General features: G+C 27.8%; 1 protein-coding gene across 1 annotated transcript in view; it reads left to right on the top strand.

The window, feature by feature from the left end:
• Positions 1 to 2,746: 2,746 nt before the first annotated feature.
• The window catches only part of LOC111680493, a 52,445-nt gene continuing 33,532 nt past the window's right edge, over positions 2,747 to 21,659 (top strand). The window contains exon 1 of the mRNA XM_046952572.1: positions 2,747 to 3,502. Within this exon, the coding sequence (XP_046808528.1) occupies positions 3,362 to 3,502 (141 nt within the window). The 5' untranslated portion in view covers positions 2,747 to 3,361. The remainder of the gene's footprint in view (positions 3,503 to 21,659) is intronic.

The following is a 21,659-nucleotide window of genomic DNA, read 5'->3' as shown; positions in this document are numbered from 1 at the left end:
ATAATCCTCTGAACTAACAAGCTTATTGTAGACGTGTTTTAAACGGTGAAGAACTTTTTATGCAGTTTAAGATGGTAATTTTGATGAAACTGATCAATCGAAAAAGCTGGAAACAATGAAAGCTTGCAATATGTAAACACCCGCTTTATATATGTTATTGTTGTCAGATCTTACAACATTTTCAGACAAATGTGTAGAAAATGTCTAACAAACGTCTGTCTTACAGAAAAAGCATTGTAATACACTAATATTGGCAGACATAACGTTGCCAATGTGAGTTAATTGTCTGAGAATTTTTATTGTCAGATGTGCGAATTTTATACAACTGACAATGGCGCTATTGTCAGATAAATGTATTCTATTGATAATACAAAACATTAAAATAACATATGAAGATAAAACAAGATCTATGTACTTCTGCCATAGAACATTCTGACAGCAGTGTGAACTGATTTCTGACAATTACAATGAAATCTCTTACAATTGTCTGAACTGACAATTTACCTACTACTAAAAATTTTTCATTCAGTAAGTAGATTGCCATCACATATCTAGATCTGTCAATGCTGTAAGAAGTGACAACCGTTTATACGTAGCTTTTGATACCTATAATTTTGGTATTGCATACAATAACTTCAAAATTATACAAATAGGTTACCCAATAAATATTGATAATTAATGAGAGCTAAAGACACAAATTTTACGACAAACTTATGGTCATTTGAAAATTTAAATTTATTCTACAGTAATATTTTTAAAAAAGGTAACAAAGAATTAAATTAATCTCTCTCTACCTTTTTATTCTTTCTACTCTACTGTAGGTAATGAACGAGTACTGTTCAATTTTAAGTAATTTCCATTGCATGTAGTATTTCAAACTATTGTTTGTCATTTTTTCAGATAATGTATGACAACAAGTAGTCATGCCGTTTTATTATTCACAACTTCGATCAAGTAGAAGGTGCTGAGTGAAATGTTTTAAGTCAAAAACAATAACAATTGTTTAAAGCGGAATCAGCAGATTTACGATGCAATAAAGTAAGCACGTTTATACTCAAATGTGTATGTATGTACAATACGCTATGGAATTCAATTATGTTGACAATACAAGACTAGGCCAGAAATACAAAATCATAACAAATACACACATAAACAAACAAAAGAAGAGCCTAAAATAATAAGTCTTAATAAATTTAAATTAAAAAAAAAACTTTTAAAATAAATATATAAAATTGTGAGGAATATCATATCGAATTTAAATTACGCGCGCGCATTTATTACCTTGTTGTACGAAACGGTATTTGTTGTATGTAGAAAATGACTGAGCGAATGTGAGTGAGTGAATAAGTAAGCGCTGAGGTATGCATGACGCCTATTAACAATTGTCTCTATTAATGTTAAATTTGCTTCTATATAATTTTGTTGTTGTTGTTATTGTTATTTTCTCAGGTTTCTGTGTCAGTCATCATATGGATAATTTCTAAAAGTTTCTTACTTGTTGTTTATATTTATGTCTTTTTTGCATTATTTATTTATTTACATGGTGTACCACTAGTAGTAACAATAACAACAGTACAACCAACAATTACGAATACAACAAAAACAATCAAATAGAAAAAATATAAAAACAAAAAAAAAAAATAAAAAATAAAGCGCACATAAAAAATAGTATCAGAAAAACAAAAGCAACATATTAAAACAATCGAAATCCCTCGGTATCACTAACAGACAACACTGATATTACCTTGTACTATTAACAGTGATTGTGGTCTTTACGATTAATCGGTTATTTGTAAAGTAATGTTGTTATTAATCATTATAAGTAGTCTTATATTAAGCCAATAGTCCAGTCTAGCCTTAGTATTGCGTGTTTTCTAGTTATATAGTTTAGTCTACAGTCTATTCCATAGTTTAGCCTATGGTCTAGTCTATAGTCTAATCTATAGTCTATTCTATAGTCTAGTCTATAGTCATGTCTGCAGTCTAGTCTATAGTCTATTCTATAGTCTAGTCTATAGTTATGTCTATAGTCTAGTCTATAGTCTAGTCTATAGTCTAGTCTATAGTCTAGTCTATAGTCTAGTCTATAGTCTAGTCTATAGTCTAGTCTATAGTCTAGTCTATAGTCTAGTCTATAGTCTAGTCTATAGTCTAGTGTATAGTCTAGTCTATAGTCTAGTCTATAGTCTAGTCTATAGTCTAGTCTATAGTCTAGTCTATAGTCTAGTCTATATTCTAGTCTATGGTTTAGTCTGTAATTTAGTGTATAGTCTAGTGTATAGTCTAGTCTATAGTCTAGTCTATAGTCTAGTCTATAGTCTAGTCAATAGTCTAGTCTATAGTCTAGTCTATAGTCTAGTCTATAGTCTAGTCTATAGTCTAGTCTATAGTCTAGTCTATATTCTAGTCTATGGTTTAGTCTGTAGTTTAGTTGATAGTATAGTCTAGAGTCTAATCTAAAATCTATTCTGTAGTCTAATCTATATGCTAATCTGGTCAATACTATACGTGATAAACTCAAATTCAAATTCACACGAAACCCTCCACTATCTTCCAATAAAAACCAAAAAGTAATCGATTACCCAAACGAGTCGTCACATTAACAAAAACTCCAAACATCCACCAAAACATTGACAAAAACAAAACAACAAAATAATATAAAAAAATTATTTACAAATGTATACAACAACGCTGACTCGTGTTTGCAACGTACGCTCGCTCACGGCTTTTTGTTAAAACGCTGCGCTGGTTAAATTTCTCATTAACGGACTTACAATCGTTAGAAGTGCATCGAAAATTAAGAAATTGAAAAAAAAACATTCAAAATAAGTAAAACGAAACAAACGAACGTTTTCTACAGAGCGCGTTGCAATAAAAAACGCGTGAAATTGTGTGAATTTGTGAACTAATTAATTAAGAAAAAAAATAAAAATCATTTCATTTAATTAAAAGAAAAAAATATTGATATTACTTGGCAAAAATATATATAAAAATAATAATAATTATAGAAGAAAATCAAAATTTCATCCACATTTAATATCTCTTTAGTGTCATTTATATAGTGCCAATCAATCACAAGTGTTTTTACTTTTTTAATTGTCATTTCATTTCGTTTAATAATTGTGATCGTTAGTTTTTTTTGCAGTTTCGTACATAAAAAAAATATTTTGGTTTTTTTATCAAATTAAAAATTTCATTGTGTTGTTTTTAAATCATATTAAGAGTATTATGCTAAATTCGCTTGTCTTCATCGTTATTTTCTTCGTCTCTTCGTGCATTACTTCTTCAACATTATCAACTTTATCATCATTATCAACATCATTATCTGCTTCTACTTCTCATTTGCTTTATTATTTAATCAATGTTTGATATTTCTCTCAGTGATTGCGGTGTTTTATGGCACCAGATTTGTGTATTCTTTATTATCCTCTATCAGTCGTTCATCATGTTTTTGGGACGCAGTGAATCAATTAAATGGATACGTAGAAAATTTTCAAAAAGGGTGAGTTTTCTTTTTTAATAAATATAATATTTTTAATTAATTAATAATATAATTAAAATATTGCACAATCTATGAATTAAAGCCCGAGTGAAAAACATTGACTCAAAACATTTTTTTAATCTGCAAAGTATATAAAAATATACGAGGGTCTTACAAAAAGTTTTGACACATTTATTACATCAGATCAATTCTTCTTAATATATAAGTTTATATCTCTTAAAATGTTTACAAAAATATATCTGGTTTATCAATTGACCGTTTAAAAGTCCCCCTGTAGGAGACATGTCTTGCTAATTTTGATTCAAAATTGCATTTTTGGTTTGTATTATTTTGAAAATACAAGTTTTTGTTCCACAACTTAGCCTATACTATTTATTTTGTAATTGAGACCAATAGTTTTCGTTTGAAATTATCACCTCCGGAACTGGTTCTTTGGAATCGTCTGCACTCAATACTTGTTCTATGGAGCGGTGTCAGTTGAAATCCCCAAGTATACTTGAAAATTTCTTTATTGATTTGGTTTGTTTGCTTTGGAAAACGAGAAATGTCTGTCCATGATTCTCCTAGCTTCAATACAAGTGGCCACTCGAAAAACAGTGGTCTAACAAATTAGGCAGCATAGTGATAAAATTTAGCTCAACATTGACAAAAATCTCTATAATGAAGATCGGTCCATAATTGACTCTAACTCCCATATAAGGTCCCCTTCAGAAGATTACTTTAACGGTCACATCTATAACTGGAGTCAGTGGAAAAGTTACTTTAACGCTCATGTCTAGCTGGGGTTAGTGGTCTCCGGTAGGTTAGTGCATAGTGTTCTAGTCTGTTAGACTGGGAGTGGTGGGTCCGTTTCCCACCTGTGGCACTAGATAAGAAGGATGGTGGAAATCGGCCCTAAATCGCTTATTCTCGCTTATTCTTCTTCAGTAAATAGCTTTATGAGTGTTAACTTGTCTTAATAATACAAGCAGAATGACGAAATTCGGCATAAACGTGTTTTTTAGGGACAAAAATCTCTATAATGAAGATCGGTCCATAATTGAACCTAACTCCCATATAAGGTCCCCTTTAGAAGATTACTTTAACGGTCATATATATAACTGTAGTCAGTGGAAAAGTTACTTTAACGCTCATGTCTAGCTTATTATACCAAACATAACTGGAGTTAGTGGTCACCGGTTGGTTGGTGCTTAGTGTTCTTGTCTGTTAGACTGGGACTGGTGGGTTTGATTCCCACCTGTGGCACTAGGTAAGAAACGTACAATAGGCCGATAGAGGCCTAGGTATATTTCTTCTGATTTAATGTATATATGTACATCCTCCTTTTAAACTAACTAACTGGAGTTACAAAAACCAACATCTTTCTATTAAATTTTATGATGAACGGTCCATAATTGAAGTTATCATACTATATTAAACTATTGATGATAGGGTCATATGTAATTGACCCAAAAACCGATACGAGGTCCATTTTAGAACATGGCTAACAACTTATAAATAAAAATTAGGGAAGAAATTAGACAGAAACTAGTTTTATATAAAACAAAACATAAACCGGAAAAGAGTTGACCAACAGATAACAATTCATGAGGAAATTTATTTAAATCGTTTAAAAAACTATGGGATTAAAAAGAAATTCACCATAAATTACAAAATTTAAAATTTTGTAGATTCCAGTCCATAAGTGAATCGAGTTCCGATTTAACTCATACTAAGTCTGTAATTTACTTTAATTTACAATATACGCTTTGATGGTATATACACGCACATAAAAAAACATGGTTACAATAACTATACTATGTTCCCTGTTACAATATATTGTTATCAAAAACATATAATTGTTATTTCAATTAGATTTTAGCAACATTTTAGTTACTGTTAACATTTTCATGGCAATTATAAAATTGACTAGATTCACTGAAAAATAATTATTTTTACAACAACTAAACAATGATAATAATGAAATTATTAAATATATTGTTTTACTTCTTTTTAAAACAGTTACAATAACCATAATATGTTTAGACTATAATTAAAATTTTAACCAAAATATGTTGTTCTTGGAACATGTTTACTACAACCATGTCTTTCTCTACATGTATATATATATTATAACGAAATATTTTAACTTTATTAAATCATAATATGATACTTTAAAACTGTTAGAAAACCATATTCAAATGTTTAGATTCCAGTCTTAATTTTAACTATTATATGTTGCTCTTAAAACATGGCTACCACAACAATGTTTTTTCTCTGCGTGTATGCATATAAAGTTCATGAGATAATGATCACATTGAGCCAATATATAATCGTGTATAATAATATTATGATAAATAAAAAAATATTATAATGAAATATTTCAATTGCATGTAATCATAAAATGATATTTTTAAATTGTTAAAATAACCATAATATGAAAATAATAATAATTTTAACCACATTATTTAAACAAAATATAATCATTTATAACTATATTATGATAAATAAAATCATTATCATGATGAAATATTTCAACTGTGTTTAATCATAGAATAATATTTTTAAATTTTTACAATAACCTTAATATGTTTAGAATCCTAATTTTAAACATAGTATGTTGCTCTCAGAACATGTGGAAACCACAATTAATGTTTTTTTCACTGCGTATAGAGTTGAGATCTTACAGACAAACTCAAACTCGTGCAAGTCATTAAAAAAGTCAGCAGATTAATCCTCGTATATAGTTTGTAAATTTACTAAAAATTTCAAAATTTTTTTAACCATTCAAAATTAATATTCCAATATTGTCAACACATTAATAAATTTATATTTATAAAAAATTAATACAAATTTGCAAATTTATTGCCATATAAAAAAAATCATTATTCATTAGAGTATTACTAAAGAAAAAACCAAAATTGTATTAAAAAAAAACCCCCATAGAGAAATTTACCAAACAAAGTATTTAAAGCATAATAAATAGTCAAAATAGTTGTGTGTGGTGTAAAATATTTTTAGTTTTAACTATTTTATCATGAAATAATAAAAATGAACGAGTGCCAAGTACTTTTACTGCCGTCTTTTCAATTTCTATAAAATTTCACTTAAAATTGTCTGAGACTTTAGTAATTAAATTATGTTTTTTGTTGTTGTTGTTGTTGGTTCGTTTCGTTTTAATTGAAAATGATTATTCATTAGTTAAACCTGTTAAAGAAACATAACACTCCCAGGGGAGTCGGACGACTGTTTTAGACTGATAGTTGTATACAGCAGAGAGATATTTACTTAGTTATTCATAAACATGTGTAGTAAGTAAATGCAAGTGACTTGGTTATTATCCTCTATTGGAGTGTTGACTTAGTTGTTCTTGAAAAGTGTTTATATTTGCTAATTTCCTGCAGATACGAAACTGCCAACAATGTCGCCACCACTCCCTTAAGATTCATTCTCCCTTTTAGTTTTAAGGTGGCATGAAAAAGGCATAAAACCACTAAATATTTTAGACAAAACGGAAGTAGTACACAAATATTGCAGGCATACATAAACATATAGTTTAGTTTTATTAGAGGAAATTCTTCAAAATATTAAAAACTACAACTTACAAAATATGTATATAAATATAATAATTTGGATTACTAGGGGTTGTAGTTTTCCTTATCGCCATAATAGCTTAAAGTCACGCAACATTTGTGAAAACTTTTAGTTGTATAAAAACATAAATTTGTAAGTTGCTTTTAAATAGATAAATTAGACTCTTTGTAAACTAAGAGTTAGTAAAAGGGTTGTAATGCCTAAGTTTTATTGCTATTTTTTTTACTATTTTTAAACTTTGATAATCCAGGCTTTAGTGTCTTGAATGCAGTCAATGTTCTGCATGTAAACAAAAATACAACTGGTTGTGAAGGGTTACACTTTAATTGATATTCTATGCAAAATTTATTCAAAATGCTTAAAATGGAAAAAGTTGAAATTGCTAAAAACTAAATATAGAATTCATGTTTTTTTTTTTGGTTTCATAAAGCTTTTGTTTATTTTCATTTAAGTTGTAGTAAAAATTTAAGTTTTCTGCAATATTTTATTTAAATAATAACACTTTTTTAACAGCAAAAAATTGCAGTTATTGAGGTAATTTTGATAGCTTATAATTTCCTTAGATAAAACATGTAAGAAATTATAGTCGTTCCAGGCCGACCATATAATACCCTACACCAGTATACGAATAAAATGTGAATTAGTTTTCATTATAAATCACATAGTTAAATTGGTTCTTGCCTCAGGTGTACTTCAGACATTTATTGTTTAATTAAACTTTGGATATTTAAGTAAAATTTTGATGGGTGCTTTTTGTAGGGGCTAGGGTCAAAAGAGGCCCTATAATTATAAAGTTCATGACGGTCATCAAGGCTAGTATAGAACTTGGTTTTGCAGCATTTTGTCGAGATAAGAGTATATTGAACATAAAATCCCTATTTGGCGGGTTCAGTTGTATAGGGCCTAGGTGAAATAGTGGACCGATGTTAACTATTTTCAACAGACTTCGTCTACGGTACTATAAAAGATCCTGTGCCAAATTTAATTGAATTATCTCCAAAATTGCGACCTGTAGTTTGATTACAAGTTTTACAAGCCCTATTCGGGGGTTCAATTGTATAGGGGCTCGGTGAAATGGACTGATGTTAACCATTTTCAATAGGCTTCGTCTAAGGTGCCATAGAAGATCAATTTCATTGAATTGTCTTCAAAATTGTGACTTGTAGTCTGATTACAAGGCTTACAAGCCCTATTCGGGGGTACAGTTGTATGAGGCCAGATAAAATAATGGACCGATCTTAACCATTTTCAATATCTTCGTTACTAGGACAATAGAATATCATGTACCAAATTTCATTGACTTATATTCAAAATTGTAGTTCGATTACATGGACGGACATAGCTAAATCGACTCAGAAAATGATTCTGAGCCGATTGGTATACTTTAAGGTGGATTCAATATTATTGTGCGTTACAAACATCAGCACAAACCCAATATACCCATTCTCATTAAATTAAGGAAAAGGATATATATTTAAATAAAAGTTAGTTTTGTTGAGTTTCATTGCGATACAAACAGTTACAACTCAATTTTATACGTTTAAGACATTTTTTGAATGGGAGTTCGTATGGGGGCTAGGGTTTAATAAGGACCGACCATTACGAAAATCTGCAGCGTCATTTATACTAATAAAATACTTATTTGTGCCAATTTTTAAAGAGATAATAGTATATTTGAAGTAATTATGGCATAAAAAAACCAAATCGGGAGGTACGGTTGTATGGGGACTAGTTTAAATAATGGACCGATTTCAACAATTTTCAATAGGCTTCGTCATCAAATTATCTTGAAAATTGGGGCCTGTACCTTGCGCACAAAGTTTACATGGACAGCCAGCCAACCAGATGGACGGACATAGCTAAATCCATTCAAAAAATGATTCTGAATCGATCGGTATACTTTAAGGTGCGTATAGGACCAATATTTTTGTGTGTTACAAACATCAGTGCAAACGAATAATACCCTCCCTACTACAAAAAGGGCAAAAACGGGAAATTCGTTTTTATTCAAATCCATTGTGTACACAGAAAAAATTATCGGTAGTTTATTTTCAATTAACATGTTTTAATTTTCTCTATTTTTTATTTAAACAAATTTTTATTTGTCTTAATTATCTCGTTTTTTGAAACTGTTTGAAACTTAAGTGTAAAATTTTGATTAAATTTTTAATTAATTCAATTAATTTTTTAATTGATTGAAAAAAATTTTCTGGTCTTCTTTTCTATTTTAGATTTATTTTTATATATTTTTTTTTTAATTTTTGTGCTAGTAATATTTATAATTCTTAAATAGTCAATAAAATTTCAGGCATATAATATTCAAGTTTCTTGACAATTTATGAAACACTTTATATGTTACATTGTGACAATAAAGTGATAATTTTTGTAAATGCTGAACGCATTGTTAAATGTCTAGTATTCCTTTAACGTGGTGTGTAATCGATTAATAATTTCATTGTTTTAATCACCTTCTTAATTGATTTTTAAAAAATTCTCTATCAAACAGTTTAATTTATTTGATTAATTAATTAATAAAATATCAATTTTATATTTATTAAATATTTAATTTATACAATTAATGAATTAATCAATTTTAAATCTTCTTCCAATTATTGACATTAATTGTTCTGATTCATTCGTTATTTGGAAGAGAAATATATATTTTTATTTTTTTACAAATTTGGTAATTGATATCATCATTTTGGTTATAGGTGCAAAACTTGCTTGATACAATTATTTCGATAATTAAAACTGATTTTCAGTTTCTTCTGTGTATTAGCTTTATACCGGCAGTTATAAAGCAAAGATTATTGAACAAATTCTTTAAAATAAAAAAATAAAACTAAATTAATATTTGACATTCATTTATTTTAATCCTTACTTCCTAAAGAAAACTTTAGAGAAAGTGTTGGCTATTAACAAAAACAATTTTATGAAATAAATATGTATATACATATATATTTCTTTAATAATAAATCTTAAAATAATTTAAATTAAAATGTTTGCATAGAGAGGGGGAAAAAATCACTGTTTGAATGTGTGAAAAAATACATGTCTTCAAAAAAATACTTGTATGTCATTTTTTCAATTTCATTTTTGAAACACGCAAACTTAACTACAATACAGCAATACAAGACACTGATGATGAAGAGGATGACGATGATGATATTATTGTATGATGGAAAGATATCGAGTACCCATCTATTTCGTTTTATTTTTCTACACTTGAACTGTAACTTAAAAGAAAACTATATAGAAAACAGCTTTAAAGAAAAATACATACATATCATATTAACTATATTCGTACAACATTAATATATTCATAAAGTGGATTTACTTAGTTTTTTTTTTACGTACGTAGATATGGATGAGGTTTTCACACGAAACTGTTGTATTTCAATGTACTTTTTCCTTAGTTTCTTGTGAATGAATTGCAAATGAAGGTGTGTTCCTCTTGGACTAGAAATTAAGAGGGTTGTTGTGTATTTTGCAGTTAGACTACACACATACATAGGTATGTTGGATGGCCAAAGGTAGGGTAAGGGGGTCAATGAAGGTTTTAACATCAAGTTTAACAATTTATTAAACACTTACTAGAGGCAGACAGTGAGGTAAATGATTATAAGGTTATAAAATTTTTAACGTATGTTTCTATAATATTAAAGACATTTTTCAAAAAATTTTGTAATTTTTGCAAAATAGGAAATTTAACAAAAACTTTCTATTAAAAGAAAATTGATCGTAAATTTTCAATAAAAAAAAAGAAATACGTAACGTATACGGGACCGGTGTCCCACGATTTTTTAAAGTTCTCTTGATATAGAGCATATACAACAAAAGGATATTTCTAAAAAGAAATAAGTTAGTTTTTAGAACTTGTTGTCACTACATTCTAAAAAGGATCATGCGATATCCTTCGAAATCACTTTTTCCATTTTTCATCAAAAATGATCAATATACCTAAAAATAAAGTGTGTGGTGAAGTCATATCCATAAAAAATCCAGCGGTTTTGTTTTGTGCGTGAAAGGGTTAAAAGATGATTGATTGTAAATTTTACATAAAAAGAAAATTGGTCAAAAAGTTTTATAAAAAGAAAATTGATCGAAAATTTTCTATGAAAAGAAAATTTATCGAAATCTCGAAATTTTTTTCTAAAGAAGATAATTTACAAAATGTTCTATAAAAAAGAGTTATTCTCGAAAATTTTCTATAATTTTCCAAGAAAGTTTTAAACAATTTTCTATGAGAAAGAGAAAATTTAGAAAATTTTTTGTTAGAACGAAAAGTTTTCGAAAATTTTCTATAAAAAGAATGATTTTTCGAAAAATTTTTTTATGAATAGAAATTTTTGGAAAATTTCTTAAAAGAAGATAAATTGTAAAAAATTTTCTATATGAAGAAAATATTCTCAAAATGTTCTATAAGGAAGAGTAATTCTCAAAAATTTTCTATAAGGATTTTTGGACATTTTTAAAATTTGTGTAAAAGATTTTTGGAGATTTTTGAAGAATTTCTATAAAGGAAAAAAATTTCAAAAATGATCTATTAAAAAATTAAGAATAAAAATTTCGAAAAATTTCTATAATTTTTAATTTTCTAAGAAAAAATTTCTATAAAATAAGAATTTTTCGAACATTTTCAATAAAGAAGAGTTTTGAAAAATTTCTATTTTAATAGACATTTTTCGAAAAGAAGAGAGAAAGAAGAAAAAAAGAAGAGACATTTTCGATCTATGTGAGGAATATATTTTCAAAATTTTCTATAGGGAAGAGTCATTCTCGAAAATTTTCTATAAGGCTTTTAAAAATTTTTCTAAAGAGACCTTTTTCTGAAAATTTTCTATAACGAAAAAAAAAAACTTTTCAAAAATGTTCTATAAAGAAGAAATATTAAGAAAAAAACAAAATCTCGAAAATTTTCTATAAGGAGGAGGTATTGAAAATTTTCTATAAAGAAGAAGAATATTCAATTTTGGAAAATTTTCTATTACATTTTCGAAGATTTTCTATAAAAAGAGAAATTTTTGGAAAATTTTTTATAAGAAAAAAATATTAACGAAATGTTGTGTAAAGAAATTTTCTTAAAAAAAAGAGGAATTTTCGATATTTTTTAGTTCAAAATTTTCTGTAAAGTAAAGTAATTCTCAAAAGTTTTTGATAAATAGACAATTTTTGAAATTTATTTTATTTCCTATAAAGGAAAAAATAAAGGAAGAGAAATTTCTGTAATTTTATAAAAATCTAATTTTCACAAATATTTTCCTCAATATGTATATTTTTTCGACAATTCTCTATGAAAAAAAGGTTAAGCAAATAAATTTCATTTCGTCCTTATAATTATATCTCGCAATATATTATAGTTCCGAGTTAGTGTGTCTTTACTTCTGTCGAATAGTTAATGTTAGTTGGGCGTAATATTTAACTTTAATTTTATTTCTACTAAAATTCATTCATAAGTTTATTGGCTTTTTCTTTACTCATTCTCAAAAGCGCAAAACAAAAATCTAAAAGAAAACATATTTTTTTTAGTTAAAGCAACTAGGAAAAAAAATTGATGAAGAGGGCTTTTTAAAAATTTACCACACATAACTATATTCAGTCGGCTAAAATCTAGTGAATTGTTTGTTTGTTGTGTGTAAAATATCTGCTATAAACAGACACGTCCGGTGCGAGGGAATGCGGAATGCGAATATGTTCTAGTATTTTATGAGTAGTAGTAGTAGTTAGTAGTAGTGTGTGTAAAGTAGTCAAACTATAATTGCCAGCGGAAGGTGGTTTAGAAGAAATTGTTATTTTTCTTAAGAAAAAAAAAATAATAATAAAGAAGAAAATTTGTTTAGAAAACTAAATTTAGCTAAAGTTGCTAAATTAAGAGAAGAAGAAAAATGCTTAAAAAAGAAATTAAAAAGTTTTTTTTTATTTTGTGTTTCTATATAAATAGTTGTAACAAGTGTTGAATTATTAATAATTTGTTTGGTGAAAAGTGTTGGTGAATTTGTTGTTTTAGCCTTATTTTGTGAAGCTATTAAAAATGCCTAAAGTTATTACGGCAATAATTTACACACAAGTAAATGCTATGGAAATTTATTAATTTTTTTAACCGAATTTGTTAAAATATTGATTTGGGAAAAATAAAAATTAGTGAAATTGTAAATTTTTAAACTCTAAACAAAAAATTCAAATATGTTTAGAAGGTAAGGATATTATTGGTTTTAAATAGAATATAAAAATTGTTATTTATATAACTCGGGATCATTAAACTCTCATAGTATTTCATCAATTCATATGAATTTTTTCTAAAATTATTGCAAAATATTAATACCAAATTAGCAACAAACTTACAAAGAAATTTTAGTTCAAAAAGAAAGACACAAAATAGTTACTTTGTGGTTAGCAAAAATTCAAATAAAAGGCCCTGACCCCATTTTTTCTCTAGTAATAATATTAATAAATTAAAATATGTCGGTTTCTCTTGTGGTCTAAATGTTTTATTATCAAACAAATCACAATGAATGTACATAGTTTACTCGAGTTAAATGCGTTTGCTTTTACCACAGTGTTTAAACGTGTAAATTGTGTAAAAATATTTTAAAATCTCCAAAAACCTCTTTAAATGCACGTTCGCCAACAAAATTGATAAAAATCTACATACGTACATATAAAATTGTATATATATTTTTTTTTATAAATTATGTAATAATCTATAGGTTTTTATACACATGTTTTGCTTCTTTTCTCACATCTTCTGAATGGAATATCTATCTGTACGCAAAATATGTGTTTAAACAATATTCATACACTTGTTATTTTCATTCATACAATTTGCCTTTTGGTTTCACAATAATTACCGCTAAAAACCATACATATGCTGTTGTTTTTTCTGATCTAAAATCAATTTTCCTTAAGGCATTATTTTCTTACTGGTTTTTTTTCTGTGGCCAACATAATTTGGTTTAATATTTCCCACTCTCCAGAAAAATTATAAAATTTTTTTGTCGTTATTTTTTTGTTTTTGTTGCCCCTCATGCACTTACTACGCATGCACATCTTGCAATTTCCTTTAATATTCCTCTTGGCATTATGACATATTAACCACGATTTCAATCAAGTATTTATTTTATGTTTTCCAGTTGTAGTTATATAATAATCTCATGATTTCAATAGTACCAGTTTATTTTGATTTCTTTCAATATTGATTAAATTTGTTGCGACATGCAGAAAAAATAATTATAAACGTAAAGTATATAACACTTATATACATACATATATATGTACAACACGCTGAAATCTGGACCAAATAGTTCAGTTCTAGTTCAGTTCTAGTTCAGTTCTAGTTCAGTTCTAGTTCAGTTCTAGTTCAATTCTAGTTCAATTCTAGTTCAGTTCTAGTTCAGTTCTAGTTCAGTTCTAGTTCAGTTCTAGTTCAGTTCTAGTTCAGTTCTAGTTCAGTTCTAGTTCAGTTCTAGTTCAGTTCTAGTTCAGTTCTAGTTCAGTTCTAGTTCAGTTCTAGTTCAGTTCTTGTTCAGTTATAGTTCTGTTTAAGTTCTCTTGATTGCTCTCAGATTTAAGCTAGAAGATTATTTCTATCAGTACAGGTATTAGCAGTTCAATTTCTTATAATTTTTTTTTGCCATTGTAAATTTTTAGCCTTATTTTCGCATTGAAACATCAGTTTCTTTTTATTTAAAATATGCAATATATTCATACACTTTCCAAAAGTCAAAACAATTGCTTTTATTAATAACTGTCAATGATTGTAAACCTTTGCCTTTAAAATTAATTAGATAAAATATAAATTACATTATTAATTAACTGAAAGTTTCTTCAATTGTTAAATATCCCTTTAAAACTTCCCATCGCAAAAAACAAGAAACATTTGTCTTTCTTTCCTACTTTTTAGGTGCAAATTTATTCAGTCGCTTACTTTATTGTGTTAGAAAGTATTAAATTAAATTTAAAATCTCTCTATTGTGATAATAAACTATTTAAAGTCTCACATTAAGATGTATATAAAAGAAAATCATAATAATAATAGTAATAATGGTAAAATGCTGAAATTAACTAAATTCATATTTAACCTGTCATAATTTCAGTTTATTTCTCTTTATTGTATTTATACGCAGACAGTAGGAAAATTTTCCAAATACTTCCTTTTTGTTATGATTTTTCTTTTTTGTAATACTTGTACATGGTAGACGTCTTATTATTATTAATGCACATTATCTAATATAAAAATCATTCATTTTAACAACACTGCAACACAACTAACCACAGCCCCTCAAAACAGCGATAATCGTATTGTCTTCGAATCCTATATAAATATATATATATATATTTTTTTTGGTTCGCCAATGTTTGTTGATAAAACACCGTGAAATCGTTGAGAGTAAAAAAAATTAAACAGCACAGCGTAGTAAAAGATATAATTTTTCATTTGAAAAGTGTTAAATTGTTATTATTAATTGCAGACTACACTATACAACAACAACATAAATTTAACATACTTTTTTGTGGCAGCAATTGCAATAACAAATACTGTGAGTTAAATAATTAAGGTTAGAAATGTGAATTTCCTTAATGTGGGATACTTAAGCAGAACATTCATTATTGATATCACTGAAGTACGGAGGGGGTACCTATAAGACGTTCCAATGTCATAAAAATACACTTAAATTGTATTGGTTGTTGTAATGATTCCCCATTAGTGCTCCAGTATTCGCATTAGATCTCATTGGATGTAGAAACGTTTCACAAAAGAATGCATGGAAATCTTTATTTTCCAATATACTCGAATATTCATCTGGTTAAGCGTGGTCGTAATAGATTCATTGGTGTTCTAACTCTAGTAATCCTTCAAGATCTACCACCTTGTAGAAAAATAGGAAAGAGATTTTCGACCACTAATTTCACGATTCCTAATTTAAAGTTCGGACGACCGTAACCCAATAGAGGACAGTGTATGAATATTAGTGCAAACTATGCTTTCTGTTAGTCGTAATACATAGTAAGTACAACCATAGTAAATAGGTAGTCCGTCGTGTAAAAACTATAAGAGTAGAGCAATGTAAACAACAACAACAACAAAAAGCGAACAACTTAAATGAACAATTTCAAAATAAATTGCTAAATCAACAAATATGCCAAAGAGCTTAAAAACGTACATTTATTTTGAGGTGGTTTATTATAAGGATGCAACCAACTACGATGAAATATTTTTTAAATGAATGAGTGAATGAATGAATATTCCATATAGATTATTATATATTACAACAACACAGACTTACAATGATCAAACAAACATTCGTAGATCCATCTAAACATTCATTCATATACATACACACTCTGACAATTATCTATAGCATTCATAGTTTTATTTTATATGCCGTACCAGGCATGGAAAATTTAAATTTTAAAAGTATAGTAACTAGGGTTCTATACTTTTTGTCGAAAAAAGTCGAAGAGTCGATGAGTCGAAGTCGTCTATTTTGTTAAAAAAAATCGATAACTCGACTATCGTCTATGAAAAAAGTCGAAAAGTCGACTTTGTAAATAAAACTCTAAAAGTCAAAAAAGTCGAAAAAAATCGAAAAGTCGGAAAAACTCGAAAAAAGTTGAAAAAAGTCAAAAATAGTAGATAATTTAAAAAATGTGAAAAAAAAGTCAAAAACTCTAAAATATTCGGAAAAACTAGAAAAAAAATAAAAAAAGTAGAAAATAGTCAAAAAGTCGAAAAAAAATCGGAAAAGGTCGAAAACTCGAAAATAGTATAAAAAATCAAAAATTGTCAAAAATTTTAAAAAGTAGAAAAAAGTCAAAAACTCTAAAATAGTCGGAAAAACTCGAAAAAAGTAAAAAAAAAATAGTCGAAAAGTCGGTAAAAGTCGATTATTTATAAATACTAAAATGTCTAAAAGTCGACTTTTAACTAAATGACAAAAAGTCGACTTTTCGTTTCAACTATAAAACCCTAATAGTAACTTCTAACAAAAATAGAACTTTTTATGTTTTAAAGTACTATTTTTGATACTACTATTTCAAAATTTTACTATAGAGTCTATATAGCAGTATATAGACTGACTTATAAAATCACTACTGTTCTACAGCCAATATTGTTCTTCAGCAAAGACCATAGACTTTTTATAGTCAAACTTAATATAATCTATATATATATAAAAGAGTTGCGTTACTGACTGACTGATTCAATACTTTTTGGGTGTAAATAGGAGACTGCTGTATTTATAGTACTTTTTTATTTATTACACTTTTGGTACTTTTTCTTCCTTCAAATGATATTCTATGAATGTTCTTTAATATGAACTCAAAGATTCTTTAAGAGACAACATTTTAGTACTTTTTATCTCATAAATTGTACTTTTTTAATTTTCTTAAATATTCAACCTAGGAACATTAATTTTAACATACATTGTCTTGACTGAATAATATTCTATAAGTGGGAACTATTTGATACTTTTCTATTCTTCAAATTTTATCTTTATTTATTGACAGAGATTTTTGTACTTTTTCGTTTTTCTGATGGTACTTTTTGATATTTTTACGATATTAAACATATATATTGAAAAACAAATTTTTAAACCTTAGTGAATGAGTATCTCCTGAAAGGGACTTTTAGTACTTTTTCATTCATCAAATTATATATTTTGAATTGCAAATAATATTGAACACAGAAACATAAAATTTTTTATTAAATGATGATCTATTAGAGGTATTTTATGGTACTTTTTTCAAATATTACTTTCAAAATTTTTTTATAATGTGGAAGAATGAATGAAACTAAAAATAAAAGCTTCTTACTGATTGGGAATTTAAAGTAAACCAAATTTTGAATGTACATATTTAATTTAAGTTAGGGTAGCGAGGCACCCAGGGTATGCTAGTAAAATGAATAAAGAAACAACAACATATTGTACTAGTTATTTTAAATCACTCACCTCTTTCTATTGTTTTCAAATAACGATATTCATCCGTTTGTATTTCCTTGCAACACATACATATGCACATATTTACATACAGATCCACATACTATGTTTCTTTAACTTTTTTTCATAACTTTTTACACCTTTTTCTCTCAGGCACATTTTTTTATTATTTCCAAACTATCCCACTTCCCCTTTGATTAATGCTTTCTCATCATTTAACAAAACGAATGGCCCGACAAAAGAAAACCACCGACCGGCGCTCGGCCTAACAAATTTGCAATGAATTTTTGGCAAATTTAAAAACACTTTTGTAAACAAATAATCTTTCAATTTTTGTATAAACATTTATCCCTTAATGGTATTTATAAACAACTTCAAAAAAATACTTAAATATTAACAATTAATTAAGACTTTAGATTAATTTAAACAGGTCTATTAACAATAATCGACCGAACACATTAGAAATTTTAAACAACTAAAGAAGAAGACGAATAACTAAAGCAACAAATGGTAATAGAAATTGTCATTGTTGTTGTTATTATTAGTATTTCAGTTAAAGAGCAAATATCTAAAAAACAAAAGAGTTACCATATATGAAGATTAATAATAGTTTTGATGTGTTATGCAGAGATTTTTATGGGAAAAAACAGACGATTTTATGGCAACGCTGAATAATAACAAAAACTGCAATAAGTGATGGATGCTTTTTGTTCTTTTTGTTATTGTTCCATTTCATTAGTTTACTTAATATTTTTAAAGTGTTCGGTTGTCTGCAGTTAATGGTATTGTTTATATTAAGCTAAAACGTTAATTAATTGTTAATAATAAAGTGTTTTTGTTGTATAACATTAAACAAATAATAATTTATATCGGTTTATAAATGTAGTTATGAAAAAGTTTAAGAAATTAGTGAAAAAAGCGTTCGAAAAATGTGTAATTTACCAAATTTGTAAGGAAATTGTTAGAAGGTGATTGTTTGTTTTCTTGGTTTCCAGGGCCATTCGTAAGCAGCCAAACATGAAAGAGAGTGCTGTTGACTGGGAGTGTAAGAGGGGGTATATATTTGCAAATAATTGATAACTATGTTTTTATTGCAAATATTTAAAGAAGAATGTAAGCAGAATGAGGGAGTAACTATTGAGTTTAAACTATAATAACAAAAATAAAGGCAAATAATTTATGTACCAGGTGTGGAAAATTTAAATTTTGGAATAGTACTAGGTTAGGATAGGATAAGTTAGATTCGACTTAAACTATAGACTAGACTATAGACTAGACTATAGACTAGACTATAGACTAGACTATAGACTAAACTATAGACTAGACTATAGACTAGACTATAGACTAGACTATAGACTAGATTATAGACTAGACTATAGACTAGACTATAGACTAGACTATAGACTAGACTATAGACTAGACTACAGACTAGACTATAGACTAGACTATAGACTAGACTATAGACTAGACTATAGACTAGACTCTAGAGTAGACTATAGACTAGACTATAGACTAGACTATAGACTAGACTATAGACTAGACTATAGACTAGACTATAGACTATAGACTAGACTAGACTCTAGAGTAGACTATAGACTAGACTATAGACTAGACTATAGACTAGACTATAGACTAGACTATAGACTAGACTATAGACTAGACTATAGACTAGACTATAGACTAGACTATAGACTAGACTATAGACTAGACTATAGACTAGACTATAGACTAGACTATAGACTAGACTATAGACTAGACTATAGACTAGACTATAGACTAGACTATAGACTAGACTATTGACTAGACTATTGACTAGACTATAGACTAGACTATAGACTAGACTATAGACTAGACTATAGACTAGACTATAGACTAGACTATAGACTAGACTATAGACTAGACTATAGACTAGACTATAGACTAGACTATAGACTAGACTATAGACTAGACTAGACTATAGACTAGACTATAGACTAGACTATAGACTAGACTATAGACTAGACTATAGACTAGACTATAGACTAGACTATAGACTAGACTATAGACTAGACTATAGACTAGACTATAGACTAGACTATAGACTAGACTATAGACTAGACTATAGACTAGACTATAGACTAGACTATAGACTAGACTATAGACTAGACTATAGACTAGACTATAGACTAGACTATAGACTAGACTATAGACTAGACTATAGACTAGACTATAGACTAGACTATAGACTAGACTATAGACTAGACTATAGACTAGACTATAGACTAGACTATAGACTAGACTATAGACTAGACTATAGACTAGACTATAGACTAGACTATAGACTAGACTATAGACTAGACTATAGACTAGACTATAGACTAGACTATAGACTAGACTATAGACTAGACTATAGACTAGACTATAGACTAGACTATAGACTAGACTATAGACTAGACTATAGACTAGACTATAGACTAGACTATAGACTAGACTATAGACTAGACTATAGACTAGACTATAGACTAGACTATAGACTAGACTATAGACTAGACTATAGACTAGACTATAGACTAGACTATAGACTAGACTATAGACTAGACTATAGACTAGACTATAGACTAGACTATAGACTAGACTATAGACTAGACTATAGACTAGACTATAGACTAGACTATAGACTAGACTATAGACTAGACTATAGACTAGACTATAGACTAGACTATAGACTAGACTATAGACTAGACTATAGACTAGACTATAGACTAGACTATAGACTAGAATATAGACTAGACTATAGACTAGACTGTAGACAAGACAATAAACTAGACAGTAGACTAGACAATAGACTAGACTATATACTAGACTATAGACATGATTATAGACTAGACTTGAATCTAATAACTAGACTATAGAATAGACTACAGACTAAGCTATAGGCTAGACTATTGAATTGACTATAGACTAAACTATTTTTGGAAATACAAATAATACTAAAAAAAAAGTATTAAAGTAAAGTTTTCCATGCCTGTGCCGTACTATAAACGACTTAATGTGTGTGTGTTGAATATTGCTTTATATCATTAGGATTTAGTTTAATATTTTTTTTCATTAACTTGCCACAGCACTCATATCGCTGTGTATTTAATGATATTCATCACTGCCTCTATTCATTTTAATCTTTTGTTGTACGTCTATGGCTGCTGTTGCAGGCAATGATAGTCTGCAACATGGCTGTTATTGCTGCTGCTGTTGCCATGTTTTTAAGACGATGATGACGACGACAACAACTCTGTGTGTGGTTGGCTAATAAAGCTTAACATCTTACAAATTATTATGGTTTATAGATGACTTTAACCAAACAAAAAAAATTAAAGAAAAAAATAAAACAAATAAAATCGTTATTATACGTTGCAAACGAAAAATATTATTGAAAAAAGAAAAACTAACGATTTAGGATTTCAACTATTGTTTAATCGAACGTGGTTTCAAGATTAATTACTTTAAGACCAAAAATATAAAATGAAATCCTTATCGTTTGTTATCAGAAATTGCAGATATATAATTTTTTTTTTTTTTTGAAACGAAATGGGGAATATGTACTGAAATATTGGATTGGCAGAAATATGATAAATTTTATTACCGGCAGAAATTGGAAATTAAATGCGTAA

The sequence above is a fragment of the Lucilia cuprina genome, chromosome 5, assembly GCF_022045245.1.
Source record: "Lucilia cuprina isolate Lc7/37 chromosome 5, ASM2204524v1, whole genome shotgun sequence".
NCBI lineage: Eukaryota > Metazoa > Arthropoda > Insecta > Diptera > Calliphoridae > Lucilia > Lucilia cuprina.
The sequence above is the reverse complement of the archived record's forward strand: the minus strand, read 5'-3'. Positions and strand labels throughout refer to the sequence as shown.